At 42.0% G+C, this 21,251-nt stretch overlaps 1 protein-coding gene across 1 annotated transcript in view; it reads right to left on the bottom strand.

Annotated features, from left to right (window-relative positions):
- DNAH9 (dynein axonemal heavy chain 9) overlaps positions 1-21,251 on the bottom strand; it is a 381,759-nt gene that overhangs the window by 205,075 nt on the left and 155,433 nt on the right. Inside the window, 5 exon segments of the mRNA XM_017855172.1 lie at positions 1,968-2,142; positions 8,318-8,465; positions 10,583-10,691; positions 13,953-14,080; positions 19,202-19,412. Coding sequence (XP_017710661.1) covers positions 1,968-2,142; positions 8,318-8,465; positions 10,583-10,691; positions 13,953-14,080; positions 19,202-19,412 — 771 coding nt within the window.

Genomic DNA, 21,251 nt, shown 5'->3' with positions numbered 1-21,251 from the left:
GCGGTAGAGAAAGGCGCACTTCCTGGGAGCCTGCGAGAGCTGCTTTCTGAATTTTGAGCAGCAAAGAACACATCACGGAGTGATGGTTGGTAGGACGGATGTTAACAGCCAGGGCCTTTGAAAATGAAAAAGAAGTTAATTGCTAATTCTTTTGTGTCCAAGTTCACTTTCATTTTGGATTTCTAGAACATGATTTTGCCTGGGGAGGCTGAAACTTTCTACCTTTCTTTGAAAGAGGCTCACAATCAATCCAGACTGAAAAGGGTAAATCATAAGTTTCTAACAATTACAGCTTGGTCTGATCCCCTGTTGCAAGAGAGGCAGCAGATACTTGCTATGGAACTGAATATTTTTACTAGAAGAATATTAATAATAACCACCCATGGGTTGTGCTACGTACCTTGCATGGATTCATGCTGAGTGATTAGAACAGTATGCATTCAACTTAATCCTCTCCACCCTCCTAGGAGCTGGGTACCCCATCATTATCCTTTGTGAACATGGTGAGAATAAGGTAGAGAGAGGTTAAGTTACTTGCCTAAGATTCCCCAGATAATAGGGGCAGAGTTACAGTTCAAATCCACAGTTCATGTTCTTTTTTATTTTTATTTTTTGCTTTTCTCAGCGATTTTAAAATCACTTTATGGTGGTATGATTGATATACAAAAGCTGTACATATTTAACCCATATGATGTGATGAGTTTAGAATATACTTGTGAAACCATCACCACAGTCTATGCATAAACCTCCATATCACCTTCAAAGTTCCCTTCCATGCTCTTATTTATCATCGTTACTATTATTATTATTGTTGTTTTGCGCTAAGAACATTTGATGTAAGATTTATCTTCCCTCTTAGAAATCTTTCTTTCTTCTTCTTTTTTTTTTTTTAAGAAAAAGGAAATCTTTCCATTTGCAACAACGTGATGAACCTGGAGATTGTCATGCTAGGTGAAATAAGCCAGGCACGGAAGAACAAATCTGACATGATTCCACTTACAAGATGCAGCTAAAATAGTCAATTCACAGAAGTGAAGAGAGGAATTGAGGTTGCCAGTGGCTGGGGGAGGAAGCAATGGAAGGTATAGGTCAAAGGGTACAAAGTTTTGGTTATAAAAATGATTAAGTCCAAGATGAATAAATCTTCTGTACCGGAAAGTTCCTATAGTAACAATACTCTATTGTATACTTAAAATTTGCTAACACAGTCCATGTTCTTAATTGCCATGCAATATTGCATAATAGCTAGCATCAGTTTATAAAAGACTGGTTTGCATAATATTGAATGTTTTTCTTTCTAGATAAAATATCTTTTATTTGGAGAAAATAAGTAAAGAAAAGGCTAGAAATACCAGAAGGGTGAGGGGATAGGATGCAAAGATATTCTAAACCACATATCCCTTCTTCCAATCAACATGAGACTATAGCAGTCAACAGTATGAGATAAATTCCACTTTGGTTTTCCAATCCTAGATGCTAATTAGACTTTGGTCTAACCTTCTCTGGACAGCTTTGAGTTTTGTGGGTATGGAGATATGATGGTTAACTCTGGCCTGGTAGGGAGTGGTACATCCTTGTTCTAGAGGTTTTTAAGAAAACTGAAGGGTTTCCTTCCACTCAAGCTTCCAGAGCACAGCCTCCTTCCACCCCTTTCTCCACAAACACACCACCTGGCAAAGTAGTGCACATATACCAGCAGTTGCTCAAACTCAGACACTGTATAAGTTCCCAAGAAATCAAAGGTATGTTCAGTAGCTCAAAAAGGAAAAGCTCCGAACACACCACGACCTCATGTATCTCACCCTATGAGGTCTTGCTAGCATAGTAATAGGTAGATGACTAAATAGTTTGCTGCTTTCAAGTCCATTCTGACATTTAGCTGTCCTGTCTTCCAAATCTTTGCTAACGGATCATTTTTTGCTGCTACAGACTTCGACGTGGGTGTTGAACTCAACATATCTCCTTACCTGATCCTGGACCATTGCTCCGCCGAAAGCCCAGATGGCAGCAAACACAAAATAATGCTCATAAATTTCCTTAGGGCAGTCTGCAGGGATGTCCTCCGTGGTCAGGAGACATTCCAGAAGGTGACAAACCATTTGAACCATGCTCTGCTCTGGGATGGGAATGATTTTCTTAAACCTGCAAAGACAGACCCGAGGTTATCTGAAACACAGTGGATATTCCATTCTGGTGGTGCTGTTGGACAGCTATGGAACCACTCAGTTTCAGCGGACTCATGGCCTGTCAAGTTCTTTGGGATTACAGATGACCAGAGCACCACTTAAGCCTTTATTCTCATCAGCTGTTCTCGTGCCAGCTTCTTTTGTAAGGAAGTAAGGGCCCAGAGCTCTCCTGAGGACTTTCTCATCTCCTTGCCTTTGACACCCTCTCCCTGCACACTTCTCTTTCTGTTGATGATCCCCTCTCAGTCCCTGGGAAACCCAGCTGTTTGCAACAAGGAAAAACCACTTTTTTGCTCATTTCACAATTTCTGCAACTGTCAAAAAGCACCTAAACTGTAATTCCAGCACTTTGGGAGGCCGAGGCGGGAGGATCATGAGGTCAGGAGATTGAGACCATCCTAGCTAACACGGTGAAACCCCGTCTCTACTAAAAATACAAAAAATTAGCTGGGTGCAGTGGTGGGTGCCTGTAGTCCCAGCTACTCAGGAGGCTGAGGCAGGAGAATGGCATGAACCTAGGAGGTAGAGCTTGCAGTGAGCTGAGATCGTACCACTGCATTCCAGCCTGGGTGACATAGCGAGACTCCGTCAAAAAAAAAAAAAAAAAAAAAAAAAACCTAAAGAGGCACTTCGGGTGCAGTTCTGAGGCTTGCCCTTTTACCTCTTCACCTCAGAAGTTTCCTTCCATTGAAAACACCAAAAACACTTTTTCTGGGGCCGGGATCTTATCCGGCCCCAGAGTGGACCAGGACAGATGGTTATTTTATACAATCATGATGAACTGAATGGAGTTCTTCAACTGAAAGTACACCTCTGTAACCCTGCCCTGGCCTGGTGTTTGCACTTTTAATCTTGGCTTTAGAGGCCTCAATTGAAAGGCAGATATCAAGAGATGCACAAAAGACATCCTATGCCCCGTGCAGCAGGAGCATGCACAAGCTCACGCACACATACTTTCCTTTCCATGGGTACCCTCATCATACCACATGTATCTGCAGAGTACACAGTGTACTCCCACACTCAGCCTACATCGCCACCTCCCACAGGATGACATGTTCACAGGCAGCCTGGAGGCAGAGTCCGTTTTCATAACATATACAGCACTGTCAATGGACACCTTAACAGTCATTTCCCAGCACTGAACCTCAGAGTTGCACAGCACACTGTTCACTTTTTAGCATTTGTGCTGGTTTTGAATCTAGTTGCAATTCTTGCAACAAATGCTATGATGATTTTAGAGTCTAATAGTCTAGGTATTACTTCCATGAGTGAAGAGAAGACTGACTCCTCGATCAGTGTTCCCTCATTTGTTGGATGTGTATTTGTAACAGACGGATACAACACAACTCTTTCAGGCTCAGTGCTGGATAAGCCTGAGAGGATAACAAAGAGGATAGGTGCCAACTGCCCTTCCATTCCAAACAGAGATTCCAAACAACTTAGGTGGGACTCGCAGAGGGTTTTGCAACCCTGGCTTCTCACCCTCTCAAGAGCACAGAGGACAAAGCGGGAGATGCTGGAAGGCCTGGAAATTAGCATTCAGAATACTAGAGAGAGTTCTGGGTAGGCAATGAGTGTCCCCTCCTGCACAGAGAAGGTAGCTGCTTTCCCCTAACAGCCAGGGAAGGGGGCTTCAATAGGATTACTCCGAGTTGGTGAAGGACCCTTGCCTGGAAACCCCCCGAGAGTTGCTGATCTCCCAGTGGAGAGTGGGGAGGTCCCTTGCGGGTGCAGCCTGTGCTCCAGTTTGTCAAAGCAGAGAAGGGGTAAGCATCTCCTGGAATCCAGGTGTGGACTATGTGCAGCAGGGGTTGTCTGAGTGCTGGCTAAGGGATAAGATGAGTCAGATGGGGTTTGTGTAGGAGCGGGACCTGACTGGCTAGAGAAGCAGTTACTTTCTTCCAGAATAACAGATGAAAGATTTCCAGTGATGGGGAGGAGGCAAGGAGCTCCCAAAAACTACCAAAGAGAAGAAGTCGGATTTCAAGATCTGTCACAGTTGGGACAACCAACTAAGGCCGCACCTTAGTTGCAGTCAGGTAAGACTTCTCCTGCTCCTTCCCCTCTTCTCTCCACCCCTCTTTTATGCCGAGGGGTCAGAAGTCATAGCCAGGGAGTAGGTCACTGGCAGAGAAAGGAGAGAAGTCAAAAACACACCCCTTTCCCATTGCAGTCCTGAGCTGAGGTGGGTGGGGCAGAAGCCTCCATTATGAATGGAGTTTGTTTCTTTATATTTTCACTGGCCTAACACACACGTGTATGTATGACGGTGTGACTAGAAGTGATCAGATGCCTTTTTATCTGAAAAGTCATACAGAAAGGTCATAGACCTTGACCTAGATCTCACGCAGGGGCAGGAGAAGAACTAGTCACATATAATGGTTTTAAAGGAACAGTAGGAAATAAAATAAAGCTGTTTTATAATTGCCCCTTATGGGCCTGCTTATTTAATAAGAAGTTATTATCTATTGACATGACATGGCTTTGTAGTGACAGGGCCACATGAAGCGGGCATTACAACACTGTGACTGCATAAAATACAAGGAAGGCTTTAAAGCAAGTGTCTGTTACTAACTGGCTATGATGCCAGGGGAGCATCACGGAGCCACAGCTCCCTCATTGGCGGGATGGCTGTGAGAATGAAAAGACATCGGCCGGGCGTGGTGGCTCATGCCTGTAATCCCAGCACTTTGGGAGGCTGAGGTGGGCAGATCACGAAGTCAAGAGATTGAGACCATCCTGGCCAACATGGTGAAACTCTGTCTCTACTAAAAATACAAAAATTAGCTGGTGTGGTGGCGGGTGCCTGTAGTCCCAGCTACTCAGGAGGCTGAGGCAGGAGAATCTCTTGAACCTGGAGGCGGAGGTTGCAGTGGGCCGAGACGGCACCACTGCACTCCAGCCTGGGCGACAGAGCGAGACTCTGTCTCAAAAAAAAAAAAAAAAAAAAGAAAGAAAGAAAAGACATTACATCTAGAATGGGCAGAGAGTTCAGGGGAGAGTTGCCTCTGGATAGACTTAATACAGTCAGAATATTCAAAGCTGTTTTAAAGGCTTGTGCATGCACAGGCACACATGCACACACAAAGACACACGAGTTTGCCATCTCTTGTTCTAAATGCCCACAGTGAGAAATAGCAGACTTTTAGTTAAAGGGTATATGGGACAAGTATCTCAGGAAAATCCTAAAGAACGGGGATGCAAAGGAAAAGAAACTATTTTATCAAAAAGTTACTTGCACTCTTGTTTATTGCAGCACTAATCACAATAGTGAAGCCATGTAATCAACCTAAGTTTCCATCAACGGATGATTGGATTTAAAAGGTGGTGTAGGCTGGGCGCAGTGGCTCACACCTATCATCTCAGCACTTTGGGACATTGAGGCAGGCGGATCACCTGAGGTCAGGGGTTTGAGACCAGCCTGGCCAACATGGCAAAACCCCATCTCTACTAAAAACACAAAAATGAGGCCGGGCGCGGTGGCTCACGCCTGTAATCCCAGCACTTTGGGAGGCCGAGGCGGGTGGATCACAAGGTCAAGACATCAAGACCATCCTGGCCAACATGGTGAAACCCCGTCTCTACTAAAATACAAAAAATTAGCTGGGCGTGGTGGCACATGCCTATAGTCCCAGCTACTTGGCAGGGTGAGGCAGGAGAATTGCTTGAACCCAGGAGGTGGAGGTTGCAGTGAGTTGAGGTTGTGCCACTGCACTCCAGCCTGGGCTACAGAGCGAGGCTCTGAATCATATGACTTTCAAGTAGACTATAAAGTCTGTCCTCAAAGAAGAAAAACAAAAATGAGGCCGGGCGCGGTGGCTCAAGCCTGTAATCCCAGCACTTTGGGAGGCCGAGGCGGGTGGATCACAAGGTCAAGACATCAAGACCATCCTGGCCAACATGGTGAAACCCCGTCTCTACTAAAAATACAAAAAATTAGCTGGGCGTGGTGGCACATGCCTATAGTCCCAGCTACTTGGCAGGGTGAGGCAGGAGAATTGCTTGAACCCAGGAGGTGGAGGTTGCAGTGAGTTGAGGTTGTGCCACTGCACTCCAGCCTGGGCTACAGAGCGAGGCTCTGACCAAAAAAAAAAAAAAAAAAAAAAAAAAAAAAACAAAATTAGCTGGACATGGTAATGCTCACTTGTAATCCCAGCTACTCAGAAGGCTGAGGCAGGAGAATCGCTTGAACCCAGGAGGTGGAGGCTACAGTGAGCCAAGATCGCACCACTGCACTCCAGCCTGGGTGACAGAGTGAGGCAATGACTCGAAAAAAAAAAAAAAAAGTGGTGTGTATATATATCTATGTCTACCACATGGAATACTACTTAGTCATAAAAAAGAATGAAATCATGTCTTTTGCGGCAACATGCATGGAACTGGAGTCCATTATCTTTAGCGAAATGACTGTGAAACGGATAGTCAAAAACTGCATGTTCTCACTTATAAGTGGGATCTAAACAGTAGGTATATATGGAAATACAGAGTGAAATAATAAACACCAGAGACTCCAAAAGGTGGGAGGGTGGCAGGGGGGTGAGGATAAAATACCCCCATTGGATACAATGTATGCTATTCAGGTGGCGGGTGCACTAAAGGGACAGATTTCACCACTACACCATGTATCCCTGTAACACAACTGCACTTCTATCCCTAAATCTATACAAATAAAACTAAAAAACATTTTAAAACTCAAAAAACAAACAAACAAAAAAAAAAAAACAAAAAGAAAAACAGGGATAGACTATTTTCCTAAAACCTTACCCTTCTCTGGTTTTCTAACTCTTGGCTGCCTGAGTCCATCTGTGATATTAACGACTGTTTTCCACTTCCAGACTTTGTTAGCTCCACAGGCTGCTTTAGCCCATTACATCCCAAGGCCACAGAGCCCATGGGCCACCCAGGGACTGAAAGCTTTTCAAAGGCTTATACATATGTTGAGTTGGAAGAATAATTATTGACCCTGAAATAGAAAAACTATGAAATCAAAAGTAATGTTTCATTAAACAAAGAGGATAGACCACAATGTCACCTACTTGACTGCAACTCAATTTTTAAGTATACAAAATTCATTTTGAATGGGAGTGGATTTTTCGGGGTATGGGCAGGGCATATGGAATGGGAGCACCTGGCGCCCTCTTGCAGTATTGTTTCCTGCAGTCTGAAGTGTTCCCTTCCCCTTGGCCTCTGTGCTTGCAAATCACTGGAGGCACAATCATATCCCATGCTTGACAAGCCAAGGTAGAAAGAGGCAGAGATCAACCTCAATGATAGACTTTAGTTTCCGGGAAACATAATCCTGACCCTAAACTGTGGCATCTTCATGGGGTTCTGAGTCACATGCCTTCATAGTGCCAGCCTCAGGGGCCTATTCTTGCCTCCGCTACGGGGATGGGTGTCAGCTTCACAGAATGATGTGTCAAATGGTAACAACGACAACAACAAAAAATAGTGTAAAACAAAAGCAGGTTCCAACCACGGGCAGCTCCCTGTGCTGACACAGATAGTATTCTCGTGTAATAAGTATCCTCTTGGTCAATAGTGATTAACCTCTTGCTTAGTGATAAGTGGTCAGGGCTTGTTGCTCTTACTTTTACAAACCTATAAGAGGAAAAGTAAACTCACAATATCCAACAGGGCAGGACCGTCAGATGGTACATTATACCCAATCCCACATTATCTGGGCCGTGAACACACACAGCCAGGCACAGGCAGTGGGCCCCACAGGTCACCAACACGTGCCATTTTCACCCCGAGGTCTGTTGATCTGGCCTGTGGATTATTTATTACAAATGCAGAGCTGCTTGCCCTGTACACAGAAGGATCTGAGTCTCTGGATTATAATCTGATACCACAACCCACAGCCTCCCTCAGATATACCCACGTGGCACTCACGAAAGGGACTTCCAATCTTCCTTCTCCTCACTCACCTCACTTCATGCCTGAGCTGACAACAGGCATCCCATGGCCATCCTAATGTGTGTTCCCTCTGCCTTCTGCCATGCCTGGAGGGATTGCTCTGGGAACATCTGACTTTGGGGCAGGACAGAACATCAGCAGGACACCAAGAGTGAACCGATGGGCTTTTAATTGCTGCTTTGACTCTCTATCTTCCTTATTTCTTGGCCTACCTGGTTCTGAGTGTGTCTAAGCAGGTTGGAATGTACTTGTCAAACAGAATGGTTAGGTTGGCTCTCTCTGTCTGGATTTCCCTCTTGTCAATCCAGCTGCTCACCGGAGGGTTCCATCCCAAGTCTGCCGGGTTGATGTACAAGATCCCTGTGAGCACAGAGAATATAGTTTAGTGAACATTCCATATACATCAGTATATTTTTCACCCCAGGGAGTTATTTTCTCTGTTTGGAAAATGTACAGAAGACTGAACTGAAAAGAAAAGGAGATTTGGCTGAGATGTGAGAGGGTAAATGGGTCTGCTATTGAGGACCAACTCCAACGGACTGATGATGGATGGATGGGGAGCAGCTCTGCGAATCCCAAGGCCAAGTCCAGGCTCAGGAGGAAAGAAGGCTGTGACAGATCAGCAATACTTGTCATGGGAATGTGGGGGGTATGTAGTGGGTTGATTGGTGGTCCCCCAAAAGTCAAGGCCATGTCCTGACCCCTGGAACCTGCCAGTGTGATCTTATTTAGAGAAAGGGTCTTTGCAGGCTGGGCACAGTGGCTCACGCCTATAATTCCAGCACTTTGGGAGGCCGAGGCAGGTGGATCACCTGAAGTCAGGAGTTCAAGACCACTCTGGCCAATATGGTGAAACCCCATCTCTACTAAAAATACAAAAAATTAACTGGGCATGGTGGCACATGCCTGTCATCCCAGTTACTTGGGAGGCTGAGGCAGAAGAATGGCTTGAACCCGGGAGGTGGAGCTTGCAGTGAGCTGAGATCGTGCCACTGCACTCCAGCCTGGGCAACAGAGCGAGACTCTGTCTCAAAAAAAAAAAAGAAAAGAAAAAAGAAAAAGAGTCTTTGCAGATGTAATTAAGTTAAAGATGTTGAGATGAGACTATCCTGGGTTATCTGGGTGGAACATTTCTAAGTGTTCTAATGAGAGACAGAGGGGAGAGACACACACAGAAGAGAAAACCATGGGAAGAAGCCAGAGACTGGCATTACGGGGCCACAAGCCAAGGAACATCCAAGCTGGGAGATGCAAGAAAAGATTCTCCCCTAAAGCCTTTAGAGGAAGCACAGCCCTGCTGACCTTGATTTTGGATGTCCAACTTCCAGAAATGTGAGAAAATACGTTTCTGTTGCTTTAAAAGCCCCACGTTTGTGGAAATTCGTTACTCTTGTTAGAGTATCCCTAGGACAGGAGAGACAACCCTCCTGGCCTGTGTCCACCAATTTTAGCAGAGGTTCTTGAAAGGGAACGTAATATTATAGTAGAGGCCAAACAAGATCTCTTTTTAAATTATTTTATTTTACTATTTATTTCCTTTTATTTATTATTCATATTATTTTTTAACAGCTTTATTGGAGTATAACTGATATATACAAAGCTGTACATATTTAAGGTATACTATTTGAAATTGGACATAGGCATACACCAGTGAAACCATTATCGCAATCAAGGTAATAAACATCCATCACCTCCAAAAGTGTGTGTGTGTGTGTGTGTGTGTGTGTGTGTGTTAAGAACACTTAACATGAGATCTATCCTCTTTAACACTTTTTTTGTATTTTTTTTTTTTGTAGTAATTGGGCTTTGGTGTGTTGCCTAGGCTAGTCTCAATCTCCCAGGCTCAAGCTCTCTGCCCACCCCAGCCTCATAAATTGCTGGGATGATAGGTGTGAGCCACCGAGCCTGGCCCAACAATTTTTTTAAGTGCATACTACAGTATTGTTAACTATAGGCACTGTGTTGTACAGCAGATCTCTAGGACTTACTCATACTGCAGAACCGGAATTTTGTACCCATTGACTAACATCTGCCCCGTCCCTCCAACCCTCACCTTTGGCAACTGACATTCTACTCCCGCTTCTTTAAGTTTGATTTTGCCAAACAATTTTTTAAAAACTCTTCCAGTCTCTGTTAATAAATTTGTTCAGTGGAGACGGAGGAAAGTTAAGGTATAGAGCTGCAATTCTGCACCAGGAGTTAGTGAGAAACAGTGATATTTGGTCATCTCCATTGACGGGGAGACTAGAACTGGCCTAAAAGTAGCCTAAGTTGGACACTTCTGTGCAGAGGATAATTGTGCAGCTCAAAAGCTCTTTCCCTTCTTATTACCACAACATTTCCAAATTCACAAAACTGCATGTCAGGCTTCTGGCTCCCATGTGGAGATTCCTTCTGAGTCAGCAGAACTACGTGTGAAGCGAGAGGCACCTGCCTAAGTGGAGTAGCTTTGTGGTTCTTCCCTTCTTGGGCCGTACCTGCTCTAGAGACAGTTGCTGGAGTGGCTGTGCGCAGGTGGCTGATCTCAAAGAGGAGCTTCATGGTGGGGTTCAGAGGAATCCTCTCATTGCTGGCCAATGTCAGCACCTGGAAACAACAGGGAAGGGCATGCCAGTGAGGAAGGAGGTAAGTGCCTTGCCAGCCTGTGGGGATTTGGCTGATTGTTATTGGTTTGGTTGGGATTATGGATAATTATTTCCTTGATATGGTTTAACCATGTCCCCACCCACATCTCATCTTGAATTGTAGCTCCCATAATTCCCATGTGTTGTGGGAGGGACCCAGTGGGAGTTAATTGAATCATGGGAGTGGTTTCCCCTATACTGTTCTCATGGTTGTAAGTGAGTCTCACAAAATCTGATGGTTTTTCTTTTTGACGGAGTCTCGCTCTGTCGCCCAGGCTGGAGTGCAGTGGCATGATCTCGGCTCACTGCAAGCTCTGCCTCCTGGGTTCATGCCATTCTCCTGCCTCAGCCTCCTGAGTAGCTGAAACTACAGGTGCCCGCCAGCATGCCAGGCTAATTTTTTGGATTTTTAGTAGAGATGGGGTTTCACTGTGTTAGCCAGGATGGTCTTGATCTCCTGACCTCGTGATCCACCTGCCTCGGCTCCCCAGAGTGCTCACAGGCATGAGTCACCCAGTCAATCTGGTAGTTTTATAAGGGGAAACCCCTTTCACTTGGCTCTCATTCTCTCTTGTCTGCTGCCATGTAAGACGTGCGTTTCGCCTTCTGCCATGATTGTGAGGCCTCCTCATTTATGTGGAACTGTGAGTTAATTAAACCTCCTTTTCTTTATAAATTACCCAGTTTCCAGTATGTCTTTATCAGTAGTGTGAAAATGAACGAATACATTCCTTCTTTGTGATAATTAGTATTTTCTAAATTTTCTACAAAAATCCTCTCTTTCTTCCTATGCCTCTCCACCACCACCCCTGTGTGTATATGTGTATATGTGTGTTGAATCAGAAAAAAAAGTTACTTAAACAGTTTAAATTGATGTCAATGATTTGAATGAACTAGACCATACTGGAACAATGGAACAGTTAAAAGAAAATAACTTACATTTCATATTAATACTGTTCCTTTTATAATAGTACTTCATGAAAGATCCCTACAAAAAGAATTACAAAACTCTGCTTAAAAAAATCAGAGATTACACAAACAAATGGAAAAATATCCCATGTTCATGGATAGGAAGAATCAAAATCATTAAAATGACCATACTGCCCAAAGCAATTTATAGATTCAATGCTATTCCTACTAAACTACCAATGACATTCTTCATACAACTAGAAAATCTATTTTAAAATTCATATGGAACCAAAAAAGAGCCAGAATAACTAAGGCAATCATAAGCAAAAAAAAAAAAAAACCAAAAAACTACAAAGCTGGAGGCATCATGTTACCTGACTTCAAACTATACTACAGGGTGACAGTAACCAAAACAGTGTGGTACTGGTACAAAAACAGACACATAGATCAATGGAATAGAATAGAGAGCCCAGAAATAAGGCCGCACACCTATGACCATCTAATCTTCAATGAAGCTGACAAAATCAAGCAATGGGGGAAGGACTGCCTATTTAATACATGGTGCTGGGATAACTGGCTAGCCATATGCAGAAGACTGAAACTGGCCTCCTTCTTTACATGATATATAAAGATTAACTCAAGAAGATTAAAAATTTAAATGTAAAATCCAAAACTATAAAAGCCCTGGAAGACAACCTAGGCAATACCATCTTGGCCATAGGAATGAGCGAAGATTTAATGACAAAGATGCCAAAAGCCATTGCAACAAATGCAAAATTGACAAATAGGATCTAATTAAACTAAAGAGCTTCTGCACAGCAAAGGAAACGATCAACAGGGTGAACAGGCAACCTAAAGAATGGGAAAAAATATTTGCAAACCATGCATCTGACAAAGGTCTAATATCCAGCATCTATAAGGAACTTAAGCAAACTTATGACAAACACCACTATTAAAAAGCGGCCAAAGAACATGAACAGAAACTTTTCTAAAGAAGACATACATGTGGCCAAAAAGCATATGAAAAAAATCTCAACATCTCTGATTATGAGAGAAATGCAAATAAAAACCACAATGAGATTCCATCTCACACCGGTCAGAATTGCTATTACTAAAATATCAAAAAAGAACAGATGCTGGTGAGGTTGTGGAGAAAAGGGAACACTTATACACTATTGGTGGGAGTGTAAATTAGTTTAACCATTGTGGAAAGCAGTTTGGTGACTCCTCAAGAGCTAAAAACAGAACTACTGTTCCACCCAGCTATTTCATTACTGGACATATATCCAGAGGAATATAAATCATTCTACTATAAAGACACATGCATGCAAATGTTTACTGCCACACTCCACAATGGCAAAGACATTGAACCAAACTAAATGCCCATCAATGACAGATTAGATAAAGAAAATGTATACATACACACCATGGAATATTATGCAGCCATAAAAAGAATGAGATCCTGTTATTTGTGGGAACATGAATGGAGCTGGAGGCCATTACCTTAGCAAACTAATGCAGGAACAGAAGACCAAATGCTACATGTTCTCATTTATAAGTGGGAGCTAAATGATGAGAACTCATGAACACAAAGAAGGGAACAACAGAGAGGACATTGGAGCCCCCTTGAGGGTACAAGGTAGGGGGAGGGAGAGGTGCAGAAAATGTAACTATTGGGTACTGAACTTAGTATCTGGGTGATGAAACAATGTGTGCAACAAATCCCTGTGACATGAGTTTGCCTATGTAACAAACCTGCACATGTATCCTCAAACCTAAAATAAAAGTTAAAAAAAAATCAAGTAGTCTCTCCAGGAGAGCATACTTTTATTCTAACAATCCTGTAAATGTTGAAGGCATTTTAAAACTTGTAATCTGGACATGCTCTCTGAACAAGTTTAGGAACAGCCACCAGCTTAACAGTCACCAGTTAGTTTTTTGAGATGGAGTTTCACTCTTGTTGTCCAGGCTGGAGTGCAATGGCATGATCTTGGCTCACTGCAACCTCTGCCTCCCAGGTTCAAGCAATTCTCCTGCCTCAGCCTCCTGAGTAGCTGGGATTACAGGTGTCTACCACAATGCCCTATTTTTTTTTGTATTTTTTGTAGAGATGGGGTTTCACCATGTTGGCCAGGTTGTTCTTGAACTCCTGACCTCAGGTGATCTGCCCACCTTGGCCTCCCAGGGTGCTGGGAGTTCCTTACTCTGAGCCAGCCATCGTGTGGAATCTAGATTTGCAAATACGCCTGCCACACTAGGTGACTAGTTTCACAGATGATTAGAAATGATGTAGGGGTCTCCCTCAATTTCATACCTTGTTATCATCCATGACAGTATTCAAGGACTCAATCCACATTGGATCTATGTCGCCATCCAGTAAAATCCACTTGGGCCCATCATGGGTGATGTTGGCAAGCTCCCGCATGATGGAAGAGAATAATCCTAAAAGGAACCGCTGATACCTTATTTTCCATTTCATCATTAATCCTCTTTTACTTAAACATAGCTTTCCTCTTTTAGCTACAACACACAGAAGGGGGCGTACGTAGAACATGCAAAGGCAGATCAGACCTGGTTTTATTTTTATTTTATTTTACTTTATTTTTTTTTAGATGGAGTCTTGCTCTGTTGCCAGGCTGGAGTATAGTGGTGTGATTTCAGCCTCCCGGGTTCAAGTGATTCTCCTGCCTCAGCCTCCTGAGTAGCTGGGACTACAGGCTCATGCCACCACGCCCAGCTAATTTTTTTGTATTTTTAGTAGTGATGCAGTTTCACCATGCTGGCCCAGATGCAGACCTGGTTTTATATCTTGCTTTGCAAAAACCTGGCAGTGCCCAAGGTGCATTTTCCCTGTGCTTTAGTCTACCTTTTCATAACATCAACAAGAACAAGAACAACGCCTCATAGTACTAGCTTTTCAAGTGACAAAGTGAGTCATTTCAGCAAGTAACTATGACATGATGAAACTACATTAAACTTTTTAAGGTAGCATTTTCATGCTTTGTAATTGCAGTCTTGGCGAATCTTGCCAAACCCAGGCTTTGGAAAGAGGCTCATCTGATTCTAATTGCCATTACCTGAAATTTATATATTAATTTGGGCAAAATTGATTTTTATGACATTAAACTTCCCCAGTTAATAGTAAGGCATGTCTGCTCATTTATTCACATATGGTTTTATGTCCCTAATACATTTTTTACAGCTTTTAAAATACATATCTTTGGTTAAATGTGTTCCTAAATATCTCACGATTTTTATTGCTACTGTGAAATGAATTTTCTCCTCCTGCACTTCTATTTTTGGTTGATTCTTACCAGTATTGAGAAAAGTTACCACATTTTGTGTATTTACTTTATGTTCAATTGCCTTTAATGAACTTTCTTATTAATTCTAGTAATTTTTCAGTAATGTCTCATAAATTTTCTAGGTATAAAGTTGTATAATAAAACAATAATTTCTCTCCTTTCCTCTAATTTATTTTTTCTTTCCTCTGATTTATTCCATCTATTTCATTTTCTTGTCCTATTGCATTTTCTAGAACTCCAATTAAGCAATAATATTGACAATAAGCATCCCTGACTTGTTCCTTATTTTTCATGGAAATTTATGGTATCATTATTCAGAATGACTTTATTTTCATTTCAGCTTTAGGTACAGAGCATTTAGTATATTTTAGGGGCTTCCTTCTATTCCTACTTTACTTAGAATTTTCTATTAGGAATGAATTGCATTTTAAGTATTTATTTAGTGATCAAATAATTTTCCCCTTTAATTTGTCAATGTTTTATGTTAATACTGTTAAAAATAATTGCTCTATCCCTACATTCCTGGAATGGATTTTACTTGGTCAAAATGTATTATTTTTGAGATACTATTTGATTCTACTTACTGATATTTTATTTAGGATTTTGTATCCATATTAATGAGTAACATTGGGTTTTTTTGGCTCCACATAAAATTGATATCAATATTATTCTTGTTCTGTAAAACAATTTGAGAGTTATGTCTTCATAATTTTGAAATTATCTATTTTTTGCTCTACTCTTTTTTAACTTTTCCTTTACACTAGTTTACTCAATTTTTCTACTTCTTAATGAAGACATTTTATTAATTTATATTTTGCTAGGGGTTCATCTATTTCTTTTAGTTTTTCAAGTATGTGTCATCAAATATTTTCTTCTACTTTGGTCTTCTCTGTTAATTCCAAATTATATGTATATTTAATTTTTCCCATTAATCACTCACTAACACGGGGTTTCACCGTGTTAGCCAGGATGGTCTCTGTTTCCTGACCTCGTGATCGGCCAGATGGTTTTACTGTCTCTTTCTAGCCTCTATGGCCCTTAAAATTGCACATCTTTCATGGAACTTATTTTCTGCCTTATCATTTGGATAATTTGCCTAGGTTTTACTTCTTTTTTTTATTTTTTTGAGACAGAGTCTTGCTCTGTCGCCCAGGCTGGAGTGCAGTGGCGCAATCTCGGCTCACTGCAAGCTCCGCCTCCCAGATTCAAGCCATTCTCCTGCCTCAGCCTCCCGAGTAGCTGGGACTACAGGCGTCCGCCACCACACCCAGCTAATTTTTTGTATTTTTAGTAGAAATGGGGTTGCACCCTGTTAGCCAGGATGGTCTCCATCTCCTGACCTCATGATCCACCCACCTTGGCCTCCCAAAGTGCTGGGATTACAGGCATGAGCCAGCACGCCCCGCTGGATTTATCTATTTCTTCTATATCTTTTATTTATTTTTATATAATCTTTTTATGTTCCTCCTGGTGACTAATTTCAGCTTTTATCTTTATCAGTTCCTTTTCCTTCATTTTCTTTGTGTTTAGCTTGAATAATTTCTTATGACAAATATTAACTTCCTTTACTTCCAGCCCACCTTTCATAATAAAGTGAGTTTAAAAGGTTTTCCCTTAGAGGTTTTGGATGGAGCCCATAGGTTTTCTTGTATGGAGTATTTTTTTATTGCATCCTAGAGAGGATGCAATTAAATTTTCTTTTTGATACAGGAATCAAGAGAGCATTTCTTGATTTACAAGTAGTAAAATCATTTTTGGTGACTTTCTTGCTATTTGTTTCTAATTCTATTCCATTGTTATCAGAGAATGTGACCTGTAAATTGATATTGTTGAATTCATTATAGCTTTCTCTGTAGCCAATTACATTTTTAATTTTTGGAAATGTGACATGAACCCAACCAGGAAAGGAATACTTTCTATTTATGGAATAAACATTCTATAACTTTGTATTATATTGAGTTTAGTGATATAACTGCCAATTCCTTTATGTACTTATTTTTCCGTTTACTGGAAATAATTTTGAAAATAAAAAACAAATAAATAAAAAAATTAAAATAACCTGTTAATTTGTATTCTTTTGAAGTTATCCTAAATCTTTTTTTTTTTTTTTTTTTATACATGTGTATACATGGGGTCTCACTATGTTGCCTAAGCTGGTCTCAAATTCCTGGCCTCAAGTGATCTTCCAATCTTGGCCTCCCAAAGCACTAGGATTATAGGGATGAGCTACTGTGCCTGGCCCCTAACATATTTTAAAGGCTATATTCCATTTACTTGTTTAGTGAATACAGACTTGTGATTATTATATCTTCCTTGTCAATTTCCCCAAATTTAATGTATAAATCTAATAAAATTTTAACTAGAATTCAGAGTTAAAATTTTTGAATTATATTATTGACCCCATATTTAATATGAAAAAAGAAGTGCTTGAGACAAGACAATAAAATTACAAAAGATTACTGAGAAGGGACTTACCTCATTGGGTATTAAAATATGTTATAAAACAACTGTAACTAAAATAAAATGACATTAGTATAGGATTAAAGCGGTGAGTCAAACAGAATAGAAAGCCCAGAATCAGATCTCAATATACATATGCAATTTAATAAATGACAAACTGGTATTTAAATTCAGAGGGAAAGCATAGTTTACTTAATAAATGGTGCGGTTACAATCAATTATCCATCTGGAAGGAGATAAAGTTGATTCTGTACTCTACCTCATACTAAGCCCCAAAACAAATTCCAGACGGATAAAAAATGTTATTGTAAAAAGAATCTTTTTTGATCAAATTTATGATACTATATCAACAGCTGAAGAATTATAAACTAATAGAAATCCCAGATGCTAAAAAGACTAGACAGGCATAATTTCCTCTGTTAAAAAGAGCATGGGAAAATAAAGTGTCTACAGACAAAGAATAGGTTGGGGAAACATTAGCAATGCATGAGACAGATAAAGGGTTAATATCTTTGATATATTAAAAAAACTCTTAAAAACTGGTAAGAAAAACAGGAAATAAAATCACACAAGAGCAAGTTACTAAGATCAATAAGAAGATGCTAAGTCTTGTTAACAGCAAAATAAAAATTAGACTCTGGTTGTTAAATCCCTGTGTTCTAGACCTCAGATAAAAGCTCCTAAATTAGAGAAATTCAGAGAGTTTGACCCAGATGTGGTCAGACATTGAAACGTCAGGAAGGAGCTGAGATTTCCTCATTCCAGAAGCCACATCGGTTTTAGAAAGAGGTCCTCCTTATCAGCTCATAGACCTCTTTTTTTTTTTCCCTCAACCTTCTTTTCTGCTCTCTTCCAGTGCCAAACGACCCTTTACAATGTCTACTGGTGATGTTTAGTTCTTTGAAGGTAAGGCTGAGATCAGCACCCTAAGTAAACACAGGGTTGAGGGCCTCCGAATCACTGTAGAAGGGAATATGGTTCTAGGGGCCCTCCTGGGATTGAATGGATAAACATCAGGGTCCTGGCATGGGCACAAGGTTCTGTAGCATGCAGCTTCCCCACCACTGCTGGGGCAACACCAAATAGGGGAATGGTGCCCTTTGTAGGATGCCAGACTGCACCACTTCTTTGGGAATGAGCCGTGGGCTTCCCTACCCAACACATACTTGAAGTCTACTGCCAGGCAGTGTTAACACTCTACACCACGGCTCGTGCTCCAAAGTCAGTGAACTACAGCTGAATGCCTGCATTGCTTATTTATTTATTTATTTATTTATGACAGTCTTGCTTTGTCACCCAGGCTGGAGTGCAGTGGCACGATCTTGGCTTACTGCAACCTCCACCTCCCGGGTTCAAGTGATTCTTCTGCCTCAGTCACCTGAGCAGCTGGGACTACAGGTGTGTGCCACCATGCCCAGCTAATTTATTTTATTTTGTTTTATTTTAGTAGAGACGGGGTTTCTACTGACCTCATGATCCACTGTCTCTGTCTCCCAAAGTGTTGGGATTACAGGTGTGAGCCACCGCGACCGGCCTGCTTTCTCCTCTTTAAATACACTCTCTAAAAGGCAGCTGGAAGAGGTCCCCAAGGAGGGAGAATATCTGAAAAACTGAAGTTCCCCTCCAAGCCAAAATTGGTTTCCCCCTTCTTCCTTTCTACTGGCTTTTTCATCTCCTTCTGCAGTCCCAAGCAGATCAGTTCAATGTTTGCTTCTGCAATTCACCCAACTGCATCCAAGCCCGCCACAGGGGCTCTGAGGCTAGCAGAGACTTTCCCCTGGGAGAATCCCACACTTACCATCCTTCCATTCTCGTGTGGCTGGATTGATGATGCCAAAGAGCTCATCATTTGTGACTGCTTTGGGATTGAGGTCAGTCCAGACGGGGCGCCGTTTCATGATCTGATAGGTCTTGTGCAAGGACCTCAGCACCTGTGACTTGCCGGTACCAGCGCCACCAACCACAAATACAGAGTGCCGCACAGCCAGGAGCTCCTCCAGCTGGACCACCTGGGGAGGCAGGACATTCAGCCAGAGGGACCAGCCTGTGACTTACCTGCATCCCAGCTGCTCTCCTGTGACCCCAGCTGGTGTCTGAAGTGAGACCTGAAGTCAACAGAGGAAGAGTTATCTACCCCAAGACGTGAGGAGGTCTGAAATATAGGGGCAACATGATTCGTTTGTTCCTGTATTCATCATTCAGGTATATAATTATTAGTCACCAATGAAGTGCTACAGAGTGTGCCAGGTGAGGGGAATTCAGATGCGATTCTCCTGCCCTCCGTGATCTTATTAGAGTGTGATGGAGAAGAAAGTCATGTGGACAAATTATTCTAAGGTAAGAGGATAAGTACTATCTCAGAGGTATTTATAAGGTGCTGTGGAAACAAGAGAGGAGGGAACAATTGATTTTGTACACATAAAGGGAAAGAGAAAGGCTTCATAAAGGAGGGGACATTTGAACAAGGGCTCCACGGATGAGTAGGAGTTTGCCCAGAAGATGAACAGGAAGGAAATTCCAGGCAGAGGTAACAGCACGAAGAAAGGCTTGCAGTGTGACAGAGTATGATGTGACTGGTTGGCCAGATGGTTTGGGGAGGCTGGAGTCAGAAGTCCTGTGGGGACCATGGTGGCACTGAAGGTCTCATCACCCTTGGGCTGGTTTGCTTCCAGGCACAGCTTTCCACACTGTTGCAGCACGTTTACTGGAATAAAAATCGGACCAGCCACTGCCTTCACTCTGTCCCCTTCACTGGCCTCCATGGTTTTGGCGATGAAATACAAATCCTTAGATTGGTTTACAAGGTCCTTTTGCAGTCTGGCCCAAATCAGACTCCAGTCTTATCTCTTATCCTGCAACACACACAGTCCAGCCAGAGAACTACCTGGAGCTCTTAAGTGGTGCTCTTTCCTGCATCCGTTCCTTCTGCTCAGAGTGACTTTCAGCTGGACGCGGCAGCTCACCCCTGTAATCCCAGCACTTTGGGAGGCCGTGGCAGGTGGATCACCTGAGTTCAGGAGTTCGAGACCAGCCTGGCCAACATGGTTAAAAAAATACAAAAATACTAAAAATACAAAAAATTAGCTGGGCATGATGGCGGGCGACTGTAATCCCAGCTATTCGGGAGGCTGAGGTAGGAGAATCGCTTGAACCTGGGAGGTAGAGGTTGCAGTGAGCTGAGATCGTGCCATTGCACTCCAGCCTAGGCGACAACAGCGAGACTCCATCTCAAAAACAAACAAACAAACAAACAAACAAACAAACAGAAACAAACAAACAAAAAACAAAAGTGACTTCTCCTGCCATCTTCTGTCTAAACCTTTGCACGTTCCTCAGGGCCTTCAGTCTGACCCATGCCTAGTACAGATGTCCCATACTAGCCTACATCCTAGTATTTAACATACTGCAGTGGTTACTTTTTTTTTGTCCCCATATTCTATTATCCGCTCCTTGAAGGTAGGCAGGACTGAGCTTCTTTCTCTCTCCTTACAAAGTCTAGCAGAGAAGTTGGCATGTGCCAAATGATGAACGAATACTTGTTGAAAATGTGAAGGATGACTGGAAAGGCTGGATGGGTCTGATTGTGAAAGGTCTTATATATCATGAGAAAAAAATTTGAACTTTACTGTAGTTCAGATTTCTTCAGATTTTGCACTATAAGATCCTTAGCAGAGGAAAGGTGAACTGAACAGAAAATGCACCAAAATGTTGACAGGGCAGTGAGAGAATAAGCTTTTTCCTGTATATTTTATTTTTTCTATAGTTTGAAAAAATAAGTAAGGAACTTTCTTCTCTGTGTGTGTGTTTGTGTGTGTGTTTATGTGTGTGTGTGTGTATGTGTATATATA

The sequence above is a fragment of the Rhinopithecus bieti genome, unplaced genomic scaffold (assembly GCF_001698545.2).
Source record: "Rhinopithecus bieti isolate Rb0 unplaced genomic scaffold, ASM169854v2 scaffold_40077, whole genome shotgun sequence".
NCBI lineage: Eukaryota > Metazoa > Chordata > Mammalia > Primates > Cercopithecidae > Rhinopithecus > Rhinopithecus bieti.
Note: the sequence above shows the minus strand (reverse complement) of the source record. Positions and strands in the feature narration are given on the sequence as shown.